General features: G+C 43.9%; 2 protein-coding genes across 3 annotated transcripts; both read left to right on the top strand.

Moving 5' to 3' along the window:
* Positions 1 to 164: 164 nt before the first annotated feature.
* Positions 165 to 7,730, top strand: hsd3b7 (hydroxy-delta-5-steroid dehydrogenase, 3 beta- and steroid delta-isomerase). 2 transcript variants are annotated; one of them, XM_047037736.1, is made up of 7 exons: positions 165 to 374; positions 786 to 949; positions 2,901 to 3,056; positions 4,211 to 4,319; positions 5,246 to 5,345; positions 5,857 to 6,019; positions 6,233 to 7,730. In XM_047037736.1, the coding sequence occupies exons 2-7, from the start codon at positions 793 to 795 to the stop codon at positions 6,655 to 6,657; spliced, it is 1,110 nt and encodes a 369-aa protein (XP_046893692.1). In that variant the 5' UTR covers positions 165 to 374; positions 786 to 792; the 3' UTR covers positions 6,658 to 7,730. The 2 variants fall into 2 exon arrangements, with proteins under 2 accessions (XP_046893692.1, XP_046893691.1); XM_047037735.1 differs by lacking the exon at positions 165 to 374 and having other exon boundaries at positions 672 to 949.
* Positions 7,731 to 10,185: 2,455 nt separating this feature from the next.
* Positions 10,186 to 19,825, top strand: LOC124479132 (TBC1 domain family member 10B-like). The gene is made up of 10 exons (XM_047037703.1): positions 10,186 to 10,666; positions 11,351 to 12,550; positions 13,276 to 13,375; positions 13,666 to 13,773; positions 14,361 to 14,467; positions 14,610 to 14,724; positions 14,929 to 14,994; positions 15,311 to 15,500; positions 15,593 to 15,747; positions 15,936 to 19,825. The coding sequence occupies exons 2-10, from the start codon at positions 11,370 to 11,372 to the stop codon at positions 16,860 to 16,862; spliced, it is 2,949 nt and encodes a 982-aa protein (XP_046893659.1). The 5' UTR covers positions 10,186 to 10,666; positions 11,351 to 11,369; the 3' UTR covers positions 16,863 to 19,825.
* The last annotated feature ends 649 nt before the right edge of the window (positions 19,826 to 20,474 follow it).

Below are 20,474 nucleotides of genomic sequence, written 5' to 3'. Positions count from 1 at the left end.
TTGAGGTCACAGGTCGAACACTAACGACAGCGACTTGCATACATTCCAAAATTGCCTAACTAGTGGACTGGAAGAGGTGAAGGCTAGTGCTTACCATATTAAAGGTACTTCCGGGTAATCCGGGTTTGTCGTTTTCGACCTGAAATCAACCTTTTCTACCATCGCGTTTTTTGTGCTGGTTCGGAGCCAGTGCTTAATCGAACCAGTTCTTTGCATTCCGACAGAAAACAATGGTTCCAATTTAGCCCCAAATTACCCCTTTTCCACCAACGTGAACCGGAAGCTAGTTTGGAGCTGGTTTAACTTGCGAAAGTTATGTCAACACAGCCACGTCATTACGTCAACCCAGAATCGTCGGTGGAAAAGGGATAAAGGTGAGCGTCCGTTAGGTCTTTTAGGCAGGCCTGTATTCTGATACAGTTCAGGGCAATGCACAGTATTCTAGGTTAGCTCCACTGACAAGATAAAGCTAGAGTACAACAAAAGTAGGGCTACACTACACAACCAAGGCAATTGATGAATTTATACCAAAACTGTAATGTTTTTATTTATTATTATTCAATGGCTATCCCGTAACAAACTGGGTGTTGTGTTTCCAAGGCTACGCACGCTTCCCCATCCAATCACAAGTGAGGAGGGGGAGTTTCTAGCTAGTCTTTAATTACTACCAGCACAGCTGCCTGAACAGTTGTCCGCTAGCCGTTCAACCGTTCCTTCTCTTCTAGAGTACAACCTACCTTCTGCAAAGTAAAAAGTAATAATTCTAAGAACACCTTACCTTACAGAATCACGATGTCTGAGCAGAAGGATATCAGATATTTAGTTACTGGAGGTTGCGGTTTTCTTGGTCGACACCTGTTACAAGTCCTACTTGAGAAGGAGGATACAATAACGGAGATCAGGTTGTTCGACAAACACATCGATTTAAGTTTACAAGATCAAAGCACAGGTAAGCGTAATTTGTTCTTGATTCCTGCACCACATATAGCCTAGTAATTTCCGGTGCAAAATTACAGCAGGGTCTATCGGCTAGGATACAAGTTACTTGTTTGTGATGTACTGTAGATAGCCACAAGAAGGGTCTTGGAAAGTTAGCCTACTCTTGTTTATCTTGTTTATTATCTTGAACAAACCCATAGGCTATCGCTGGGTGAGGGACCCCGCGACAGACGCTCTCAGCTAGCTCCGTCTGTCCTCCATATTGTAGGCGACCCATTTGAAAATATGGGTAGAATATTCAGTTATACAGTTGTACAAAGTTTAAAATATCTTATTTGCTCCATAAATTGTAACATTCTTATAATTACTGGTAATAAAGTTGTAATAATGGAATTAAAACAAATGGGGTTGTCTATCGGCTACAGATACGATGCTGGTTTTCGAACGTGAGATGTGACATATTCTAAAACTGGTTGTTCCCATCCTTGATTGTGATTGGCTTTATCGCGTTCCATGCCGTTGTAAAACCCAGCATAACCTTACATGTTGTCCTCATAACATTCTTTAACATTCCATATTACGGCACATCAAATATTTCAAATAAAAAAAGACGCCAAAGGTGTCCATCTGGCTGTTGCGTTGCAACGATTTATGTAGGAACTATACTTTGTAGTGGCGGAAGAATGACGGTTTATTATGAAACTTTTGATTCTAATTGTTTTTATTCATGAAACCATATCAAATATTTGTAGTAACAGTTTTAGAAAAGCAATAAACCCCAAGAGGCCTAGTTTTGCGCTGATTGTAGAACAGGTAGGGGAGTTGTTAGGCACTTCGCGTCGTGCCTAACAACTCCCCTTACCTGTTCTAAAATCAGCGCAAAACACAGCCGCTTGGGGCTTCTTGCTTAAATGTGATATTCTGTAACATTCCGAGAATCCGTGACATTGTGGACGTCACTGAAGGGAAGTAGCCTACTTACCCCCCAAAAAAGTTGCTTATTCGGGGTCAAGCAGATGCATCCTAAGGCAGCATGAGGTCATGGCCGAAGACCAGACAATATCCAACATTCCACACACCTCTCACATCTGTTACAGATGGTTGTGTGCAGATCCATAAAAGTAAAATCAGGAAATAAAAATAACACATAATGTAACCTATGTGTCCCTTTGGTTATACGTAGCAACAGGCTGTTTAATATTTGGGCATTCAAGCACAGATCGTTTTTTGATATAGCTGTTGTGTAACAAGCCAGCAGTGGAAATATGGTCCAAATATTCCTTCACTTCAAATGGAATCTCAAGAATGTGGGCTTTTTGGGTCTACTAACTAGTGCGGAATAAATTGAATTTCCTTTGTAGGCCCACTTGTTAATCAGTAGAACTAGTCAGGGGGTACTAGTTAGTGTCCTTATGTGCTTTTCATTTAATAATAGTTGATCGTATCCGTTGATTAGACTGAACAGACCTCAGAAGGAGGCGACCCAGAGCCCAAACGTGTCCACCTTGTAAACTTCCCGATCTCCAGATTGATAATACTTTATCTTTCTTCATCACTAGGCCTACGTGTTTTTCATTCAACCCCAGTAGTTGTATTTAAGTAGACAACTAGAAAGCCTCAATTCGTGTAATACATGTAATTACAGACCGGGTAATTACAGACCCTCGGTTATGGAATGTGTTATTTTCATCTAAGTCACCGTGAGCCAATGCAGAGCCAAATGATCCAGCCAGTGTCCTTGAGAGGTTCCAAGGTCCACATAATGTTTGTGGTTATCTCAGAGCAGTTTGCGCACTCTGACTCCCTGGATAATTTGGATAACTCTGAAGGCCACGGCCTATAAAACAGCATACTAAGTTCCTTTATGTATAGTTACACTATCATGCATGATGGGGCACAGTAAAAACGATAGTCTCTCTCTCCCTTATCCCCGTTCTCCCCCCTCCCTGGTCTGTTTCCAGAGCGGGTTAAGGTGGTGGTGGTCCAGGGGGACATCACAGATTACTCCAGCGTTGTGGAGGTGTCGCAAGGAGCAACGGTGGTCATCCACACAGCCAGCCTGGTGGACGTATGGCACAGAGTTCCAGAGTCTGTCATTGAGGCCGTCAATGTCAAAGGTATGGAAACAGGGAGATGGAATGGGATAGGGTGGGGCAGGAAAAAGAAGGGGAGGAAATTCTTATGATTGACGATTCTACGGGAAATACATGACCACAGAAACAATATTCAGCCCGTAAGTTTCAAATTGAACAAAGCACTGTTCCTGAAAACAAATTAATTTTCCCAAGAGTTGGATGTCCTTGAAAGATTTAAGTGAGGGTGTAACTCGTGGATGCCAACTCAATCCTGTCATTTATTTCCCAAAACATTTCCTGGCATGTAGAATGTAGGCTTGTTGTCCGATTTACCAGTTGGAGGACACATGCATTACGCCTTGTTGTTCAGTGAATGTGGTTTAGTCTCAAAAGTATTTGGAACTTGTCTCCATTTTGGGACATTTCATAACGAGGATTTAGTGCCTGTGTGACAGATGACAGGTTTAGATCCTACACACTCAAATAACTATAAGAACTTTAAGAACTGTTTTACAAAGCCGTCTGTAAAAGAATTGCTGTTGTTTTCATGAATCAAACATGGGTTGGATGGTCTTAGGGGTCAGATGGCTGAGCGGTTAGGGAATCGGGCTATTAATCAAAAGGTTGCCGGTTTGATTCCCGGCCGTGCAAAATGACGTGTCCTTGGGAAACACACTTCACCCTACTTGCCTCGGGGGGAATGTCCCTGTACTCACTGTAAGTTGCTCTGGATAAACTTGTCTGCTAAATGACTAAATGGAAATGTCTTAGGCAGGGTGATGCAAGCAAGACAGAAATGTTAAGACTTGCATTGGTGAGACATCTGCTGTTTAAAAACGATCTCATTGGCAAAACTTTTCTGTGTGGAATCTGATACCAGCAGTCCTCCTGTGTTAATAATTTGTTCTGTTTTGTGTAAATTTACATTTGACTTCGTCCATCGAATGATAAATATGAAAAATGTCATGCAGGGTGAATGCTAACGCAGAAAGGGTATTTATTCATCTCATGATTATAGACAGTCCCAGATGTTTAGTTTGCAACATTTTACACTTCCTCTGAACCTTATCTCTGTTTGTACTTTGCCTTCCTCTACTGTAACTCTTGTTAATTAATATCATCCACATAAAGGCTTCTCTGTTAAATTTGTAACATTTTGCGTCTCCCTATTTGCTTTTTCCATCTTGATTTAACAGGAACTGAGAACGTCATCAATGCTTGTATAGAGAATAGCATTCAGCATCTCGTCTACACTAGCAGTATGGAAGTGGTCGGCCCAAATGTCAAAGGGGACCCCTTTGTCAGGTAAAATTATTTACTAAAAGTTTTAATCATCAGTTTCCCCCTCGGCCAGACATGTAAATCTCTGCTACATCTTCTTTGTCTTCTGCTGTCTGATCTTCTTGGGCTCTTTCTCTCTTTGTCAGACCATGAATATGTATGAGATGTGCAGAATTCCCTGCATTGTTGACAGAGTTTGAGGTACACATGCTGTAGATATTAGGACACATGGTTTTAGTTGTTCCCTCCCGTCCTTTACCCTGGTGAGAGGAACTACAAAAACATCTGTCGTAATCTCCACTGCAATTTTTTGCGTGCCTGACACATTATGTAATGTCTTCTACGTGTTCATACTGACTGGGATTAGAATGTTCATTACCGTATTAACTGCTGTTTGTATAAAAGGAACGAGTCAGTGCTGTGCATGATTGCACAAACATCTCCTGAATATTTGAGTCTTGCTCATCTAAATGCTGATGATTGAAGATTAAGTTGTGTTACCACAAATATCTGTGTTAGTTAAAAACAGGTGAAGGAAGCTGCAGATAACTTAATGATATAATTATTTGGATTGAGGTTCTGTCTGACCTAAACTTGACCTAAACTATGGCATGTTGAGAGCTGTTTTGATTTGGAGTTTCCTTGACATATGCTAAAAACTGTTTTTATGGAGGTACAGTTGGTTTTGCAGCTACATTCTTTCACAATGTTAGTTTTAGCAGGAAAGGAATTTGATGTACTTGGATTGGATTTGCCAAAATATTCAAAAATATTTTACTGAAATCAAATCATCTACCGGCTGGTGTTCTGCATGTTGTCTGGTTCATCTGTTCCACACATGCATGTGACTTGCTGTTCCAGAGTTGCTGCAAACATTTCTTACATTTCACTTTATCCTTCTCTTTTTTTCTCTCCCTCCCACTCTTTCTCTTTCCCTCTCTGTTCTACAGAGGCGATGAAGATACGGTCTATAATGTGTGTCATGAGATGCCATACCCCAGGAGCAAGTCTAAGGCTGAAAAACTGGTTATTGAGGCAAATGGCACAAAGGTACTGGTGATACTCATGTGTGCCTTGCTTATCGGCAAGATACACAATACAGAAGTCAGCCATTTATCCGAATTGTTTTATTGACTACTCACTCAGTGGCGTTATGAAACAGAAACACTCAGGAGTGATCCATTCCATATGATCACATCACACAACGTATCTCATGTTACATTTACATGTAGTCATTTAGCCGACGCACTTCTCCAGAGCGACTTACAGTAAGTACAGGGACATTCTCCCCGAGGCAAGTAGGGTGAAGTGCCTTGCCCAAAGACACAACGTCATTTGGCACGATCGGGAATCGCCTAGCCCGCTTCCCTAACCACTCAGCCACCTGACTCCTCCTGTTACGATGTGTAGTTAGTTGCCTCCTGGATATGTTTGTGTTGATAAGACATGCGTTCAGCTGTTTAGTCACAAGACGGATGACAAAATTGCATACACAAAAACATGTTTGGCATTCAGAGGTTTTTTTTCTTCAAACCAATTTCCTCCTCCTCTTCCTTCTTAGCTTAAAGGAGGGGCATGTTTATACACATGTTCCCTGCGGCCCACAGGCATCTATGGAGAGCAGCATCAGCTAATGAAGGACTTCTATATGATGAGTGTACGAACAGGGGGCTTGGTGATTCGAGGAGTTCCCCAAAACACAGAACACGGACGTGTCTATGCAGGTGAGCCCAGGCAACCTCTTTCAGTCACAGCTAAAAAATAACCATGGAAAATACATGCAGCAACTCTTCATCAAACTCTTTTGGAATTAATCTTTAGGAAACAAGTATAAGTGAATTAGTCAGTCTGGTGTCACATTTGGATCAAGAGTCCTTACAGTTTAGGCTATTGATGTAGGTACATTTTAAACAATAATTGATGGTGTTTCCTTTTAGGAAATGTGGCCTGGATGCATGTTTTGGCGGCTCGTGCCCTTCGAGAGCACCCTCGCAGCCTTGCAGGAGAAGTGTATTTTTGCTACGATGACTCGCCGTACAAGAGCTATGAGGATTTCAACATGCAGTTCTTGTCAGCATTCAACTTCCGCCAGATCCGTATTCCCTTGCTGCTTTTGTGGTTTGTGGCATACTTTAATGATCTGCTACGCTGGGTCCTAAAGCCTGTGCACAGCTACACGCCACTGCTTAACCGTTACACGTTGGCGGTTGCAAGCACGTCCTTCACTGTGCGCTCAGACAAGGCACAGCGTCACTTCCAGTACCAGCCGCTCTACAACTGGGACCAGTGCCGGGACCGTACTCAGAGATGGGTCGACACCTTTCCTGTAGACTGCATTAAAGCTGCTGTAAAGAAGAACTGAAAATTAGTTCATCACACCACAGAAGAATGTGTTGGTAACTACTCATCCAAATTCGAAAAAAAAAGTTGGTTAAATTAGGCTTTGAAATCGTGAGAAAATTAGCAGTCTTCTCTGCTTGTGACTGGGGAGGCGTGTCGCCTGAAGGAGCTGAAGCTCCGCCCCCTTGAATTTATTGAATTTAGCAACAACAGCAATGGCTAGCTAAATCAATTGCAGATATCAAAACAGACTGACCTGCACTCTCTGAGTGTTTTGTGTTAATCACTTTGTCTTTACATCGTACCAGCTGAGTAACAGAATTCAGCTTATATAAACCGTCTGTGATCTGATGTAGATAGGTGGCTGTGACGTAGATAGGTTGGGTTTTGTCCCGCCTAAACGGTCTAACTCCACCTTTCAGTTTTAGAGCATTGTACATGCTTTCAGCAACTCATCTCACATGTACAGTATATAATGTACTGAGAAGGAAATCATGGAATTTGCTTTACAGCATCTTTAAAAGACTCTTAATCTTGACTGATTAACAACAGACCTCCAACTGTATACGATAGGACCTGAGATTGTTTTACTCTCAAAAGAAGTATTATCATTTATAGACATTTACAAACTAAAGACTACAGCACTATTCTCTATAATTGTGTCTTTGCTGTGTAATGCAACATGCTTCAGGTAGGCTATTTTATACAGTATTGTAAATACTGAAGACACTTTCTTGTCTTCATAGGGAGCATTGCAATATCCATCATGAGTCCAGTATAGCAGAGACATATTAATTATGAGGATTGACATATTTTGTTAATTACACACCATGAGGGTGTGTGACAGAAATGAAGATTTGGCTACATTTAAAAAAATGATTAGAGAAATCATGTATTAGAATGATTAAAGTAATGTTAATTCAAGAAAACATTTTAACTAGCTTTGATTGATTTGTCATCTATAAATGCCATTACAGTATTTGCAATAACATTGTATGGTTACTTTTGAATAAATATATTAATATATTGAAAACTTTTTTTCCATTTGTTATTATATTTTGGAGACGATAATAAAATGGATGTATCCATAGCAAACTGTATTTTTTTCACTAGTTCAGCGCTACCATGGAAACTCCAGCTGTTGTCTTGCTCCACATTATATTATGGAAACATCAGTTCATTGGCATGTGTGGGATTCCATTTGGTCGCTCCGGTTTCATGGAATAGGGTGTGGGTGTAGTTAAAAGGAACTCCCTTCTCTCTCTTTCTCTTTGTGACGAACTACTTTCTGTTAACTTTTTCCTAAAACAATTAGGGATTACCACATGTTTGGATGTAGTTCTCCATAGCAATCATAATATTTACAAATGCAGTAAAAACAGTGTGGAAAGGGAGATCCCTAGGATGTTTTATGTGTGTCAAATCAAATGTTATTGTATAGCCCTTTTTTATAAGCCATTCCCCAGGGAAGTTCCATAGGGGCCAACAGACCAGCACTGAGAAGACAAAATCACAAACTCAGGTAGAGATCACCTACAGATATGGTTGGTATGCAGAGAACTGCAGTTCATAAGCATTTTTTTTTTCCAATCCTTCAATACTTTCTTTGCCAAAAAGATTTTTGATATGATTTTTTTCAACCTTTTTAAAACATTTTTTTTTTCCACACGTGAAGGAGAGGAGGAGGAGGAGAACAAGAAGCCTAGAGCTCAATAGAGTACAGTACAGTCCTCTTCAAGTAGCTACACATCAATGATGCAAACCTTTTCTTCTAACCTTTTTTCTAAACTTTTATTTTTCACTCACATATGAGTGTGTGAATGTGTTTCACGTGTGTTTGTGAAAACATTTCATATGTACGTTTTCAGTAATATGAATGCGTGTGAACATTTCACATGTGAATGTGTATGTGTTTCATTTGTGTTTGTGTAAGGACAGTCTTAATTATAGAACTAATTAAGGTTCTGATTCTGACATGTAAAAGTAACATCCAAGAGAATCATGCCACCTACTGGAACACTAAACTAATACATATACACAAGGCAAACAGCAGAGGGAAGTGTTGCACTAAATATCTTTCATTTACATTATATTTACATGTATGCATTTAGCAGACGCTTTTATCCAAACGACTTCCAAAAGAGAGCTTTACAAAAGTGTATAGATCACTGATCAGAACGAGATAGAGCCAAACATTGCGGGTAGCCATCTTATTACAGTTATCTCACGATTGCTAAAACACATTTCTTGAAACTGTCAACCATGTTCTCAAAACTGTAAACACAAATATTCAAACTTAATTTCCAAAACCTCTGACTCTTCTGGCAAAATCAAACACTCGCCCCTAAACCATGTGACCTGTGCTCAAAATCAAACAATGCTTTCAGTTCATAAACACAGCAAATCAATATATAAACACTATGGAGCAAACATGAGGCACAACACAAAAAAATTGACAACACAGTATCCAGGCCATGTAGTTACATGTAAAGACAACTTTGTATGTGTATACACAGTAAATGCATTTACGTAGCAATAAAGAAAATTGATTTTGGTGTTTCAACACCCATTGACACTTTCCTGTGTTCTGCACCTCTCTTTCGACAATCGTCTCTGGAGGAGGGGATCTCTCACTAAATTGCTCCTCCCAAGGTTTCTTCAATTTTTTCTCCTCTAGTGAGTTTTTCTGGGAGTTTTCTCTGTCTTCCTTGAGGGTTTAGGTTGGCTGAGCGGCAGTTCTATCAACATGAATCCCTCTGTGACATTGCTTGTAAAAAGGGCTATACAAATACTGTACATTTGATTTAAAAATATCACAGTAAGCATCACAATTGCCTGTAGGAGATTTACCCTGGTATATGGGTTTCGGTCAAAGACCTGCCACACAGAGAAAAACTCTTCAATTGGGTTGAGAAAAGGGCTGTATAGTGGAAGGCAAACATTTACAGTAAAAAATGCTGGTTGATGTTGAACTATTCTTGTGGAAACCAAGGTGAAAGCTGACATTGTTCCAAACCATCATTAGAAAAAAGTGTGAACAATTTTGAGTCATTGTGTTTTACATATGACAACTGTGTTGTAGTTGTGTTTACTGTTTGCCACTTGTGTTTACCATTTTGCAGCACAAGTGCATCAGTGCAAAATGTGTTTAATGAATGAGAATGTGTTCAGAGTTTTGCCAAAAAAGTGTCTGATTTGACAAATTGGTTTAGTTCACTGAACATTTGGTTCAGAGAATGGGGTTTAGTGTTTCAGCAATTGTGAAAAACTGTATTCCAAAAATTATCGTTCAAATGTTTTCACGGTAAAATAAGTATAACTAAGCCAACCAGAAACAAATTGTAGCCTACTTGTGATTATCTTCCTATAGTGAAGTTACTAAGTTAGTATTATTTAAATCAGATATTAATGCACATATTGGTAAAAAATTATTAATTATGGATTTTTTAAATGTGAAATTACCAGTCGAAATGCCACGGACATTTTGCAGGGTAGCCCCCGAGGCAAAGATACGCGTGCGTGCACACCCACAATCGTATCACTGACGGGGGCGCGCACGTTGCTGTCACAGTAGGAAATGCAGGCTGTATTGGTGTTCGAGCGACACATCTATATTTATTGATTGAGGAATTTAATTGAAAATAAGGATCCACTATTTAGAAATTAAAAAGTAGAACACAATTGATAGTCTGTTTTAGGTAAAACTGCTTCCTGTTACTATGTCTAAGAAGAGTAGTTGGCTAGCTAACTAAGACAGAAGCCAATTTGCTAGGCTAACAACACCATAGCTAAATTATTAGCCAGAAACCTAGCAAACGTTAGCTAGCAAGCTAGGCTAATTTGGGGGACACTGTGCCTCCTAAACTGCTCGGACGCTTTCGTTATCCTTCTTTTCGCATATACGGTTTCTCCTACTTCCGATTTATTTTACGGAGGAGTTGAAGGAAACGGAGCTGTGGGGGGGGGGCAGCGAACAATAACCCCATGGGCGTCCAGCCGGACCGATCACGACGTAGACACGCGGGCCGTGGGTGAGTTCATACACTGAGTTGAGCTACAGTGAGGTATCGGAATGGATGGGCAAGGCCGTGGACCGTGGCATGGCCAGGGCCTGACACAGGGAGGGTTAGACCCTTAGCTGTTCAGAAACGATATCATTTTCCTGTGTGTGTTTTACTGCTTTGAATCGGGAAGTTCTGTGGCTTTGAGCGAGGCCTCGAGAGGACACGAAACAGTTAGCTATCTACAGTTTAGCTATAGTGATGGTTTAAATGGTTCCAACTCCTGCTGTATAACCGAAATACAGACAACAAATCAGTCAAATTTTAAACAGATATTTTTGAACTGGCTCTTATTCTGATTGCTGGGACAACGTCTGTCTGGAGTACTATTCCAGTGCAGTAAACATGAAGCTGCTGTTCAAATTATTTCCGTATATTTAAAATGAAGCGATTCTTTTCATGTGGTCTGTTTGTTCTCTTTTTCGTTGCATTATTATCATATGATCGAAGCAAATATGGACAGTAAGTTTATGAAGTAATTATATATGTAAACAGAATTGCACACAGTTATTGTGTGGTGGGATAGTAATCTTTTCGAAATTTACTATTTACAGTACTAACGGTTCTTTAGTCCAGGAGGTATTTTACAAACTCTGTGTCCACTGTGATCATGTGTATTTTGTACATGTATGTCTGTCTCTTCCATCTGTCAAGGTGAGATCAAACAGAAACCATGGCCGAAATCTCCGCCCTAAACCCCTCCCCTTCAGCTTTAGGAGATCCTCATGCCTCTGCATCCACCCCCCTGCCCTCCACTGCTCTCCCCGCTCCCAGCAGCCCTACCCCAGAGTCCACAAAGGTTGCCCCCACCCCCAAATCATCTCTCTACAATGACAACGCCCTAATGGGTGCCCCCTCTGCATCTCCTCCTATGAGACATGCTCCAGAAACACATGCGCAAGAGACACCCCAAAATCCACCCAAACCATTTCTACCAGAAGTAGCTTTAGAGAGTCCTGCCTTTCCACTCATAGATGAAGATGTGTCACAGAGGGATGGATTGAGAGGGATGGGACTAGAGAGAGAGGGGACCCAAGGGTTTGCTGCCCCACGGGAGGGCAGTGACCCAGTGGGTTGGGAAATGATAAATGCCCCTACAGAGCACTCTGTACCCGTCCCAAGTAAGCCAGTGGCCCAAGTGGCAGTAGAGCAGACGTTCCCTCCTCCTGATCTTAATCCTAGTCCTAATCTCTACCCGAGTGTTCGCGTCACCCAGACCCTTAATCCAGCTACTGGGGATGCTCAGTCTGTGTTGAGCCCACCTCCAGCCCCCACAGCCCCCACTCCTACCCCTCCTCCCCCTGATCCCACCCAAACAATCGCAGCCCCAGATTTAGCCCCAACTTCAGCCACAAGTCCAGCCCCAACTTCAGCCACAAGTCCAGCCCCAACTTCAGCCACAAGTTTAGCCCCAACTTCAGCCACAAGTCCAGCCCCAACTTCAGCCACAGTTCCAGTCTCAGGTCCAGTCGCTGAAGAGGAAAAAACCCTGCCGCCACAAGAAGGCGATAACCCTCAATCCCCCATCCAGTCTCAGTTAGCCAACACACCCACTCCATTCAAAAGCTTGGAGCCACCCAACAGCCCTTCCAAAGGGGTTCCTCCCAGCCCCCCTGTCCTGGTGATCCAGGAGCCAGCTCCCCCCTTCTCCCTGCCCAACTCTCAGCCCCGTCCAGCCCTTGACACCCTCAGCTACCTAGAGTCAGCCAGCATGATGTCTGGCACCCTGGAGTCCCTCTCTGGGCTGGGGGAGGATGGCAGCTCCGTGGGCTCCGACTCGGAGGTCAACGGCCAGGCCGTCAGACGCACGGACAAGTATGGCTTCCTCGGTGGGAACCAGTACAGCGAGGACAGGTGGGTACGCCCCTGAAAGAAACAAATGCCGTCTGGGGGGGGGGGACTGGTTGGTTCTGCTTGATCACAAAAAAACACTCATCATTCTGTATTACAAGTGTATTTATTTTTAACAGCATAGGGCCATGGTGGGCCATGGTTACTGTGCCTGACAGTATTACAACATAAGATAACAATTCTGCTTCTCTTTTATTTGATTAATTGTGTGTTACCTGCACTTCTATGAATCTAACTTCTTCTTTGGTTATCTGTTTAGCATTTATGTTTAGCATCCTCCCCTGAGTGATGTCTCTGTTCCTCCCTATTTTCTCTGCCTGTTCCGTCTAGCCTGCCTAAACTCAATATCCTGTCCTTCCTCTCCCCTTGGTGTGAGTCAGATAGTGCTGAGAGGGCTTTAGTGAGTCAGTATGGTCTGACTGTATGTCTCATTTCACCCCTCTGTCCTCTGCCTATTCCCATCTGGCTTCTTCTATTAAGTGCTAAGTGCTCTTCCCCTGTTGTGAATTTGTAATCTGAATAAAAAGAGGGCGAGGGAAGTTGACTAAATGATATCGGTCAGTTTCAGTGTCGCGTTAAAGGAGTCGTAGGTGAAAAGGGGTGTTATTGTCCTGTTGAAGGAGCATGTGCAGAACAGACAGTGCATGAGCCGATCAGTCCCTGATGGGTTTCACTCCACAGTGACCCCTAATGTTTGGAGTCTGAATAAGCCACTATCTCTGTTACAGTGAAAAGGATCTTAGAATTGATGTGGCTCGCCAGCGAGAGATGAAGTGGCTGGATATGTTTAACAACTGGGACAAGTGGGTCTCCCGGCGCTTCCAGAAGGTATCCTCTCCTCTTGTCTTTGGGGTTTGGGCGTGCACCCTAATGACTAGACTGGGTGTTATAGATCAGTGGTTCTCAACCCTGGTCCTCAAGTACCCCCTGCTCTGCATGTTGTAGATATTTCCCTGCTCCAACACACCTGATTTAAAAGCCTGCTAACAACCTTTCATTTGAATCAGGTGTGTTGGAACAGGGAAATATCTAAAACATGCAAGACGGGGTGCTTGAGGACCAGGGTTGAGAACCACTGTTCTAGACCGTGTGTGTGTGTGTTGGACTTCCCTCCGCAGGTGAAGCTACGCTGTAGGAAGGGGATCCCCTCCTCTCTCAGGGCCAAAGCCTGGCAACTCCTGTCCAACAGCAAACAGCTTCTGGATGAAAACCCGGGCAAATTCGAGGTACGGATGCCAGCCCACAGGTTGTCTCTCACCAAAACATGGCCGTTCTAGACCGAGCATTTCAAAACAGACATGCGCGGATGGACAAATGCACATTGTCAGCACCTTCACATCCATGAAATCACGGTTCTGTAAGAGCTCTTGTTTTTATATGGGAATGTCATTTCTGAAGAAAATGGTCTCTTTTTAAACTTGCAGTGATAAGGTAGCTGTGAATTATTGGGGAAATTAAAACTCCCAGGGGTGCGAAGGGGGGGCTGGCGTAAATGCATCCAGCTCTAAGCCTCTTATCTGGGCCTGTAATCTTGGTTGTCTTGGACTACCTTCACAACCAGGCTGGAGGTCTGGTCTGATCGGGGCCTGGAGACAAGCTATCATATCTGTTTGTTTGCATTCTGTTTAACACCCATACAACTTGGCCTTCCTTTCACTTAACCAGAGCTGGGTCATCTTATATTCAATACTCCCCAACATAGTTCATTGCTTTACTGATCCAAGTTACTGTATGTATCCCATGGCTGAGGAACAACAACAACAGGAAATCTTGTGAATTCCAACACTCTCTTTGCGTGCCTGTCTGTGTGTAGGAGTTGGAGAGGGAGCCAGGAGATCCTAAATGGTTGGACATCATAGAGAAGGATCTGCACAGACAGTTCCCCTTTCACGAGATGTTTGCGGCTCGCGGTGGTCATGGGTAACAGACTCAACTTCCTTTGGGCACTGCGGTAGCTGGGATTACCAGACAAAACACCTAAGAACGTACAGAAGCATTTGACAGCGATCCTAACCCATCATGACTGTGTTCCCCTTGTCTCTGCGTCTCGTTGGGCCTCCAGACAGCAGGACCTGTACCGCATACTGAAGGCCTACACCGTTTACCGTCCTGATGAGGGCTACTGCCAGGCACAGGCTCCGGTAGCTGCTGTGCTGCTCATGCACATGCCTGCTGAGGTGAGGGGCTGGCTGGGACTGCTTTACCCCCGCACAGGGGGCAGGGGGCTGGTGGGGGGGGTGTACCCCCGCACAGGGGGCAGGGGGCTGGTGGGGGGACGTCACCACACATGGCTGTCTTGGCGCTGTTCTGTAGATGTTCATGAGACAGATGGAGAGTACGGAGGTGTGATTTAGTAATTTGTGTATGTGTGTGTGTTGCAGCAAGCCTTCTGGTGTCTGGTGCAGATATGTGAGAAGTATCTTCCTGGTTACTACAGTGCCGGCCTGGTGAGTTCACAGACACATACACATACACAGTCACAGACACAGACACAGACACAGACACAGTCACAGACACAGTCACAGACACAGACACAGACACAGTCACAGTCACATACACAGTCACAGACACAGACACAGTCACAGACACAGACACAGACACAGTCACAGACACAGACACAGTCACAGACACAGACACAGACACAGACACAGACACGACTTCCGGTTCTTCCAGCATCTCTCTGTCCCTCCACTTCTCTCTATGTGTTATTTCTCATCGCCTCTCTTTTTCATTTCTCCTCCTCATCTCTCTTCCGTATTGAAGGAAGCGATTCAGTTGGACGGAGAGATCTTCTTCTCTTTGCTGAGGCGTGTGTGCCCCATGGCCTACCGTCACCTCAAGAAGTTCAAGATCGACCCCATCCTGTACATGACCGAGTGGTTCATGTGTGTGTTCTCGCGCACCCTGCCGTGGTCTTGCGTGCTACGCGTGTGGGACATGTTCTTCTGCGAAGGTAAGCCACGCGTGTCCTCAAAGCTACTGGACTCGCTCACTGCTACGCTATCGTTTGTGTGTGTGTGTGTCTAACTCCCCCTGTGTGTGCAGGGGTGAAGATCGTGTTCCGGGTGGGCCTGGTGCTGCTGAAACAGATGCTGGGATCTGTGGACAAGCTGCGGGAGCTGCAGGGCATGTACGAGACCATGGAGCGTCTGAGGAACATCCCCCCCGAGTCTATCAGAGAGGATCTTCTGGTGCATGAGGTGAGAGCTCTGGGATCCTGTTTTACCCACAAACACACCCACACACCCAGGCTTGTGTTCCCTAAACAGCAGGCCTGCTCTTACTCACCGACACCAGCCAGGGCGAGTCAGCCAGCTTGTGTGTGTGTGTGTGTGATGTCTGGATCTATTCTAATAACTTCCTGTGGCCGCTTCTTGTGTTTCCGTAGGTCGTCTCCATGGAAGTGACCGAGGCCCTGATAGAGAGGGAGTGCAGTGTCCAGGTCAGGAAGTGGAGAGAGTCCCGGGGGGAGCTGACCCACCAGCCTAGCCGCCGTCTTCACGGGACCAGGGCCATCCATGAGCACAAGCGTCGGGCTGCCTCCATCAGCTCAGGAGGCAGCTTCTCCTTCCTCGGGGCCCCCCCTCCCGGTCCCCTCAGGGCCTCCTCCAGCCTGCTCTCTCTACCCGGCTTCCGCAAGTCCAAGTTCCCTTTCCCATCCAAGGCCAAAAAGGGCTCCTTCTCCGGGGGCTCAGGAATGGAGACCTTACCTCCACAACACCCCTCTGTAGCAGCCTCCAGCCCTAGCCGGGCTCCCATCCACACACCACCACCACCACCCATGTCTGTGGCTGGAACCAAGGCACGGGCGCCTCAAAGCCCTCTGGCGGTGTCCTCTCCCGGCGGCTCCTCATCCACTACCGCCCAGGCCTCGCCAGGATCCTCAGCACAGGCTCACCCTGGGGCCCCTGCTCTGACCCAGCAGCCCCAGCCTCCCCGCCTCTCCCCCTCCTCCAAGGTGGTCTCTGAGCAGGTCACCCCCACCCTCCCCTCGCCCACCGCCAATAACGCGGTGCTGCCGCCCCGCCCGGACGGAGGAAGAGGAGCAGCAGCACCAGGAGAGGAAGAAGACGGGAAGAAGAAGAAAAGGAGCAAGGATGACAAGAAGAAGGAGAAGGAGGAGGAGAAGCAGAAACTAAAGGAGAGGAAGGAGAAGGAGAAATCTGAGAAGGAGAGACAGAGGAAGGAGAAAGAGAGGGCGGAGAAGGAGAAGAAGAAGGAGAAAGGGGGGAAGAAAAAGGACAAGGTGGGTGGAGGAGGAGGAGGAGAGGCGGAGGAAAATAATGGAGGCGCTGCACCAAGAGATTCGACCTAGTTTCTTCCCCGTCGTTCCAGTTGAGTGAAAAAGGGGAGAGAACAAAAGACCCCCAGAAGTGGAAAGAAGGTGAGGGGGGGGGGGATCGACGGGATGGTACTACACCCTGAAGAATACTCAAAGGATTATTATGGAACAAACTGGATCGTGGTTTTATTAGCACTCAGGGGCTTAAGCCTCGTCACTCCCACACTTTCTTAATCAACGAGTCGGAATTTGTTCGAGGGGGGACATATTTTGTTTGTGTAACTGGAAAAACAGGCTGTATGGCTAACAGGATCCACACGGTCATCATCTCAATTTCTTTTAAAGTTTGAATTTAAATCTTGTTTTTATTTGGACTAATGGCTGTGGAGCGATGATAAGCAGGTTAGAAGGTGTTGGACAGAGTCGATGGTGCCATAGGTTGTGTAAATAGACCACCTTATCCACGGTGGATCCTTGGTTCCCCACTTACAGTTCAATCTCTCACCTGTTGTCAAGGCCTGGAAGAAAAGGAAGAGAAAAAAAACTGTTTAAATGTCTCAATTACAGGCACTGAAGACAGTGATGGTAGTAATATTGTAATTGTATGTTTGGGAGGAAATATTTATTGTAGTGTTAAGTGTTTGTGTGTGAGTGTGCCTTAGTAGTGAAGTGAAATGTGTTACTGTTCTGTGTTGTAGCCCTCTCTCTGCTCTCTGCTCTCGCTCTGTCTCGTCTGATCGTCCTCTGGTCCACCATCGTGTTCACTCCCTCTCATTTCAGAATAGGAGGATGATAGTGGGTCAGGTTAACAGAGAGCCACACTGGGATAAATAGGGGAAGGCGGCAATAGAGGTGTTAACAACCAGAACCTGGAAACTTGCATGGATAGTTCCTGACTATTGGTTAAATGTACTGTACTGTACATATGTATAGTGTCCCTGACAACAAACACACTGGGATAATTTCAATGGTTTATCTTGTTGTAGCAGCCTTCTGTTAGATATTCTTGCAGTGATAGATGATTAGATTTGGCTTCTCGTCAGTGAACAATGGCCCACCAGTTACCATGACTGGTCTTAAAGTGTACTATCAGTAACTACCCTGGATTTGCCCTTTAGACCAAATGTCAAAACAGTATTTTCTTTTTTCTTTTCTTGCTTTTAGGGAAAGGAAATGTATATAAATTATATATTTTTTAATTAGCCAAATAAGGGTGATGATTTTATTAGCCCATTAGAATGTGATTTTTGATAGCTTTTTTTTTTCCATTTCTTTGTGAACGAAGGATTACCAATGTATTATTATTTGTTTTTGTTTGTTGCACAACCCCATCATATAGCACCACTAAAGTTGACCACTCCTATTCTGGCATGTTATTGCAGATCTTGAGTCACTTCTGGTTAGCTCGTTTCACCTCCTGAATCTGGGCCTTTAGTACCCCTCTCTAGGGGTGTGCCAATGTACTGTAACCGACCCTTCAGGCTCCAATGTATTTATGTATAAAGTTGGTTAATTTAATCAGATTACTATATATTATGTATTCTTTATTTTGGATTTGACTGCTATTTTTGTATGTGAGCAAAGGACACCTTATTGACTGGAATGGCTGCCTGTCATAGGTATTATTAACGTCTAAGGTAAGATGATCGTAACAAAAACGACTGCTCTTGTTTATTTCGAGATCGGGACTGTTTTGTTTTCGGTATCAGACACTTACACAACAAACCATGTGTTAATTTCATAAATCACATTTTGGGTCATAGATCTTTGTCATTTTAGGTTCACCAGTCATTTGTTGAACTCCAGTGTTAAACCCGTCTGTCTAGGGGAAGAATGGAGAATTGGCCACAAATGAAAACGTTTGGATTAGCATTGTAAGTGTATGCATTTATGGATTCAAAGGTCGTAGATGTACTGTTGAAGGTATCAGACTGTGTAGTGACTACATATAGCCACTAGGTGGTGCCCTCAGCTCTGGAAGGGTGTGTAACAGAATAACTGCACATGTAGGTCCTTCTCTACAGTATAATTTAACCATTGTAATGACTTATGGACTAACTCCCTAGCTCATTCACACTCAGTGTGTTCTCTAACCTATTTGTGCATACTCCAGGTGGTACTGTCTGCAGTCTGTTTGATGGACTGTGCTAGATGGTTACTGTAAAGCCACTAGGCGAAGTTGATAGACTTGAAGAGTGGTCTTCTGTACTGTTTTTGTGATGGAAGTGTGAGGGACTTTTACGTAATCATAGGCGAAATGTCCTCCCTATGGACTGCTAAGGTTGTCACTTACTACATGTTGTTTAACAACCCCAGACTCACCTTGCTATTTCACCCGCCTCTTTCACTTACCGTTTTTGCATCCAGTCCTTCCGGAATCGCCATTGGGGTGTGATCGCTCAGTGAAGGCGACGTGAACATGTCTATGCAACCTTACTCAAAGCACAGGACTTTGCAAAGCAGCACTGATTTCACCTTTAGGGATGCAGCATCTGCTGTCTGCGCTGGCATCAGCGGAGATCGTGATGGTTCCGTAGATCCGAGCACTCTTGAAAATTCAGGAGCCGGTTAGGACATGGCAATATTTCACCATGCAGGGCCTCAGTGTTCTAGAGATATGTCATAGGTTCTTGATTTCTTCACAAGTCTTCACGGGAAATTGAAAGTTATCTTGTTGAAGGGAGGCGGAATCAGCAGTGACATTTAGGTTCTAAAATCTGCTTGATTGCTGTCTATCGGGAAGGTCCCAATGATTCATTTCTCTTTAAGTATTTTATTTCTTTAATGTATTTTCGTTTGTTCCCACCTCTCCCCCTCTATATGTATGTCTTCAGTGTTTTTACGTTTACAAGAAACTGTTTTGGTGGAGAAAAAAAAAGAATAAAATCATAGATAATTGAGTTCATTCCCTAACTGCAGAATAAGATCTACATTATGTATTTAATAAATAATGATGACAGTTGTGATGACGAGTAATAAACCATAATATATTAAAGCACCATGCTTCCTATCATTCTTGACAAAAAGTAAATGTATTTTTATGATGTCAATTTTCACATGCCTGAGGGAGTCTTTGTAACGCAAACTGAGAAATACAATTATCCCTTCAATCTTTCCTGACAATAGTGTGATGTCCACTAGGGGTCACTAGAGACTCATGGTTGTGTATCTCACACATCTTATTCAATATACATGCTAAGGGGCAAAAGCATTTCTTTCAAGCCCTTTCTCCCGAGAACAAGTGATATGAACAGAGACACTAGTATACAAAAAGGAAAGGGTCTTTTATTCACAGTTTGTCCCTTTTTATTCTTACAGGGGAGTTTCAGGGAAGGTGGGGAAAGTAGATCCAGTTCCAGAAAAACAGACAGCAAACAGAAAGGAAAGTCAGAATGGAGAGGAGGGAAACGATGCGAAGAAAGTATGTTTTCTTTCGGTCCTTTCCGTCCTCTCATTCGCGGTCTTTCTCACATTGTGGAAAAAGTGGTTGTCGCTTTAAGGAGACCACCTTTTCCGCTACCCAATTCCTCCTTAAAACCCCGTCTCTCCCATTATCTTTTTCTTCGGAAGAGAATCTCTTCTAATATGTGGAATGAGCCTCTTGTTTGTCTCTCTCTTTCTGAGTGCGATGAGGTGCATCATTCG

Source organism: Hypomesus transpacificus, chromosome 17 (genome assembly GCF_021917145.1).
Source record: "Hypomesus transpacificus isolate Combined female chromosome 17, fHypTra1, whole genome shotgun sequence".
NCBI lineage: Eukaryota > Metazoa > Chordata > Actinopteri > Osmeriformes > Osmeridae > Hypomesus > Hypomesus transpacificus.
Note: the sequence above shows the minus strand (reverse complement) of the source record. Positions and strands in the feature narration are given on the sequence as shown.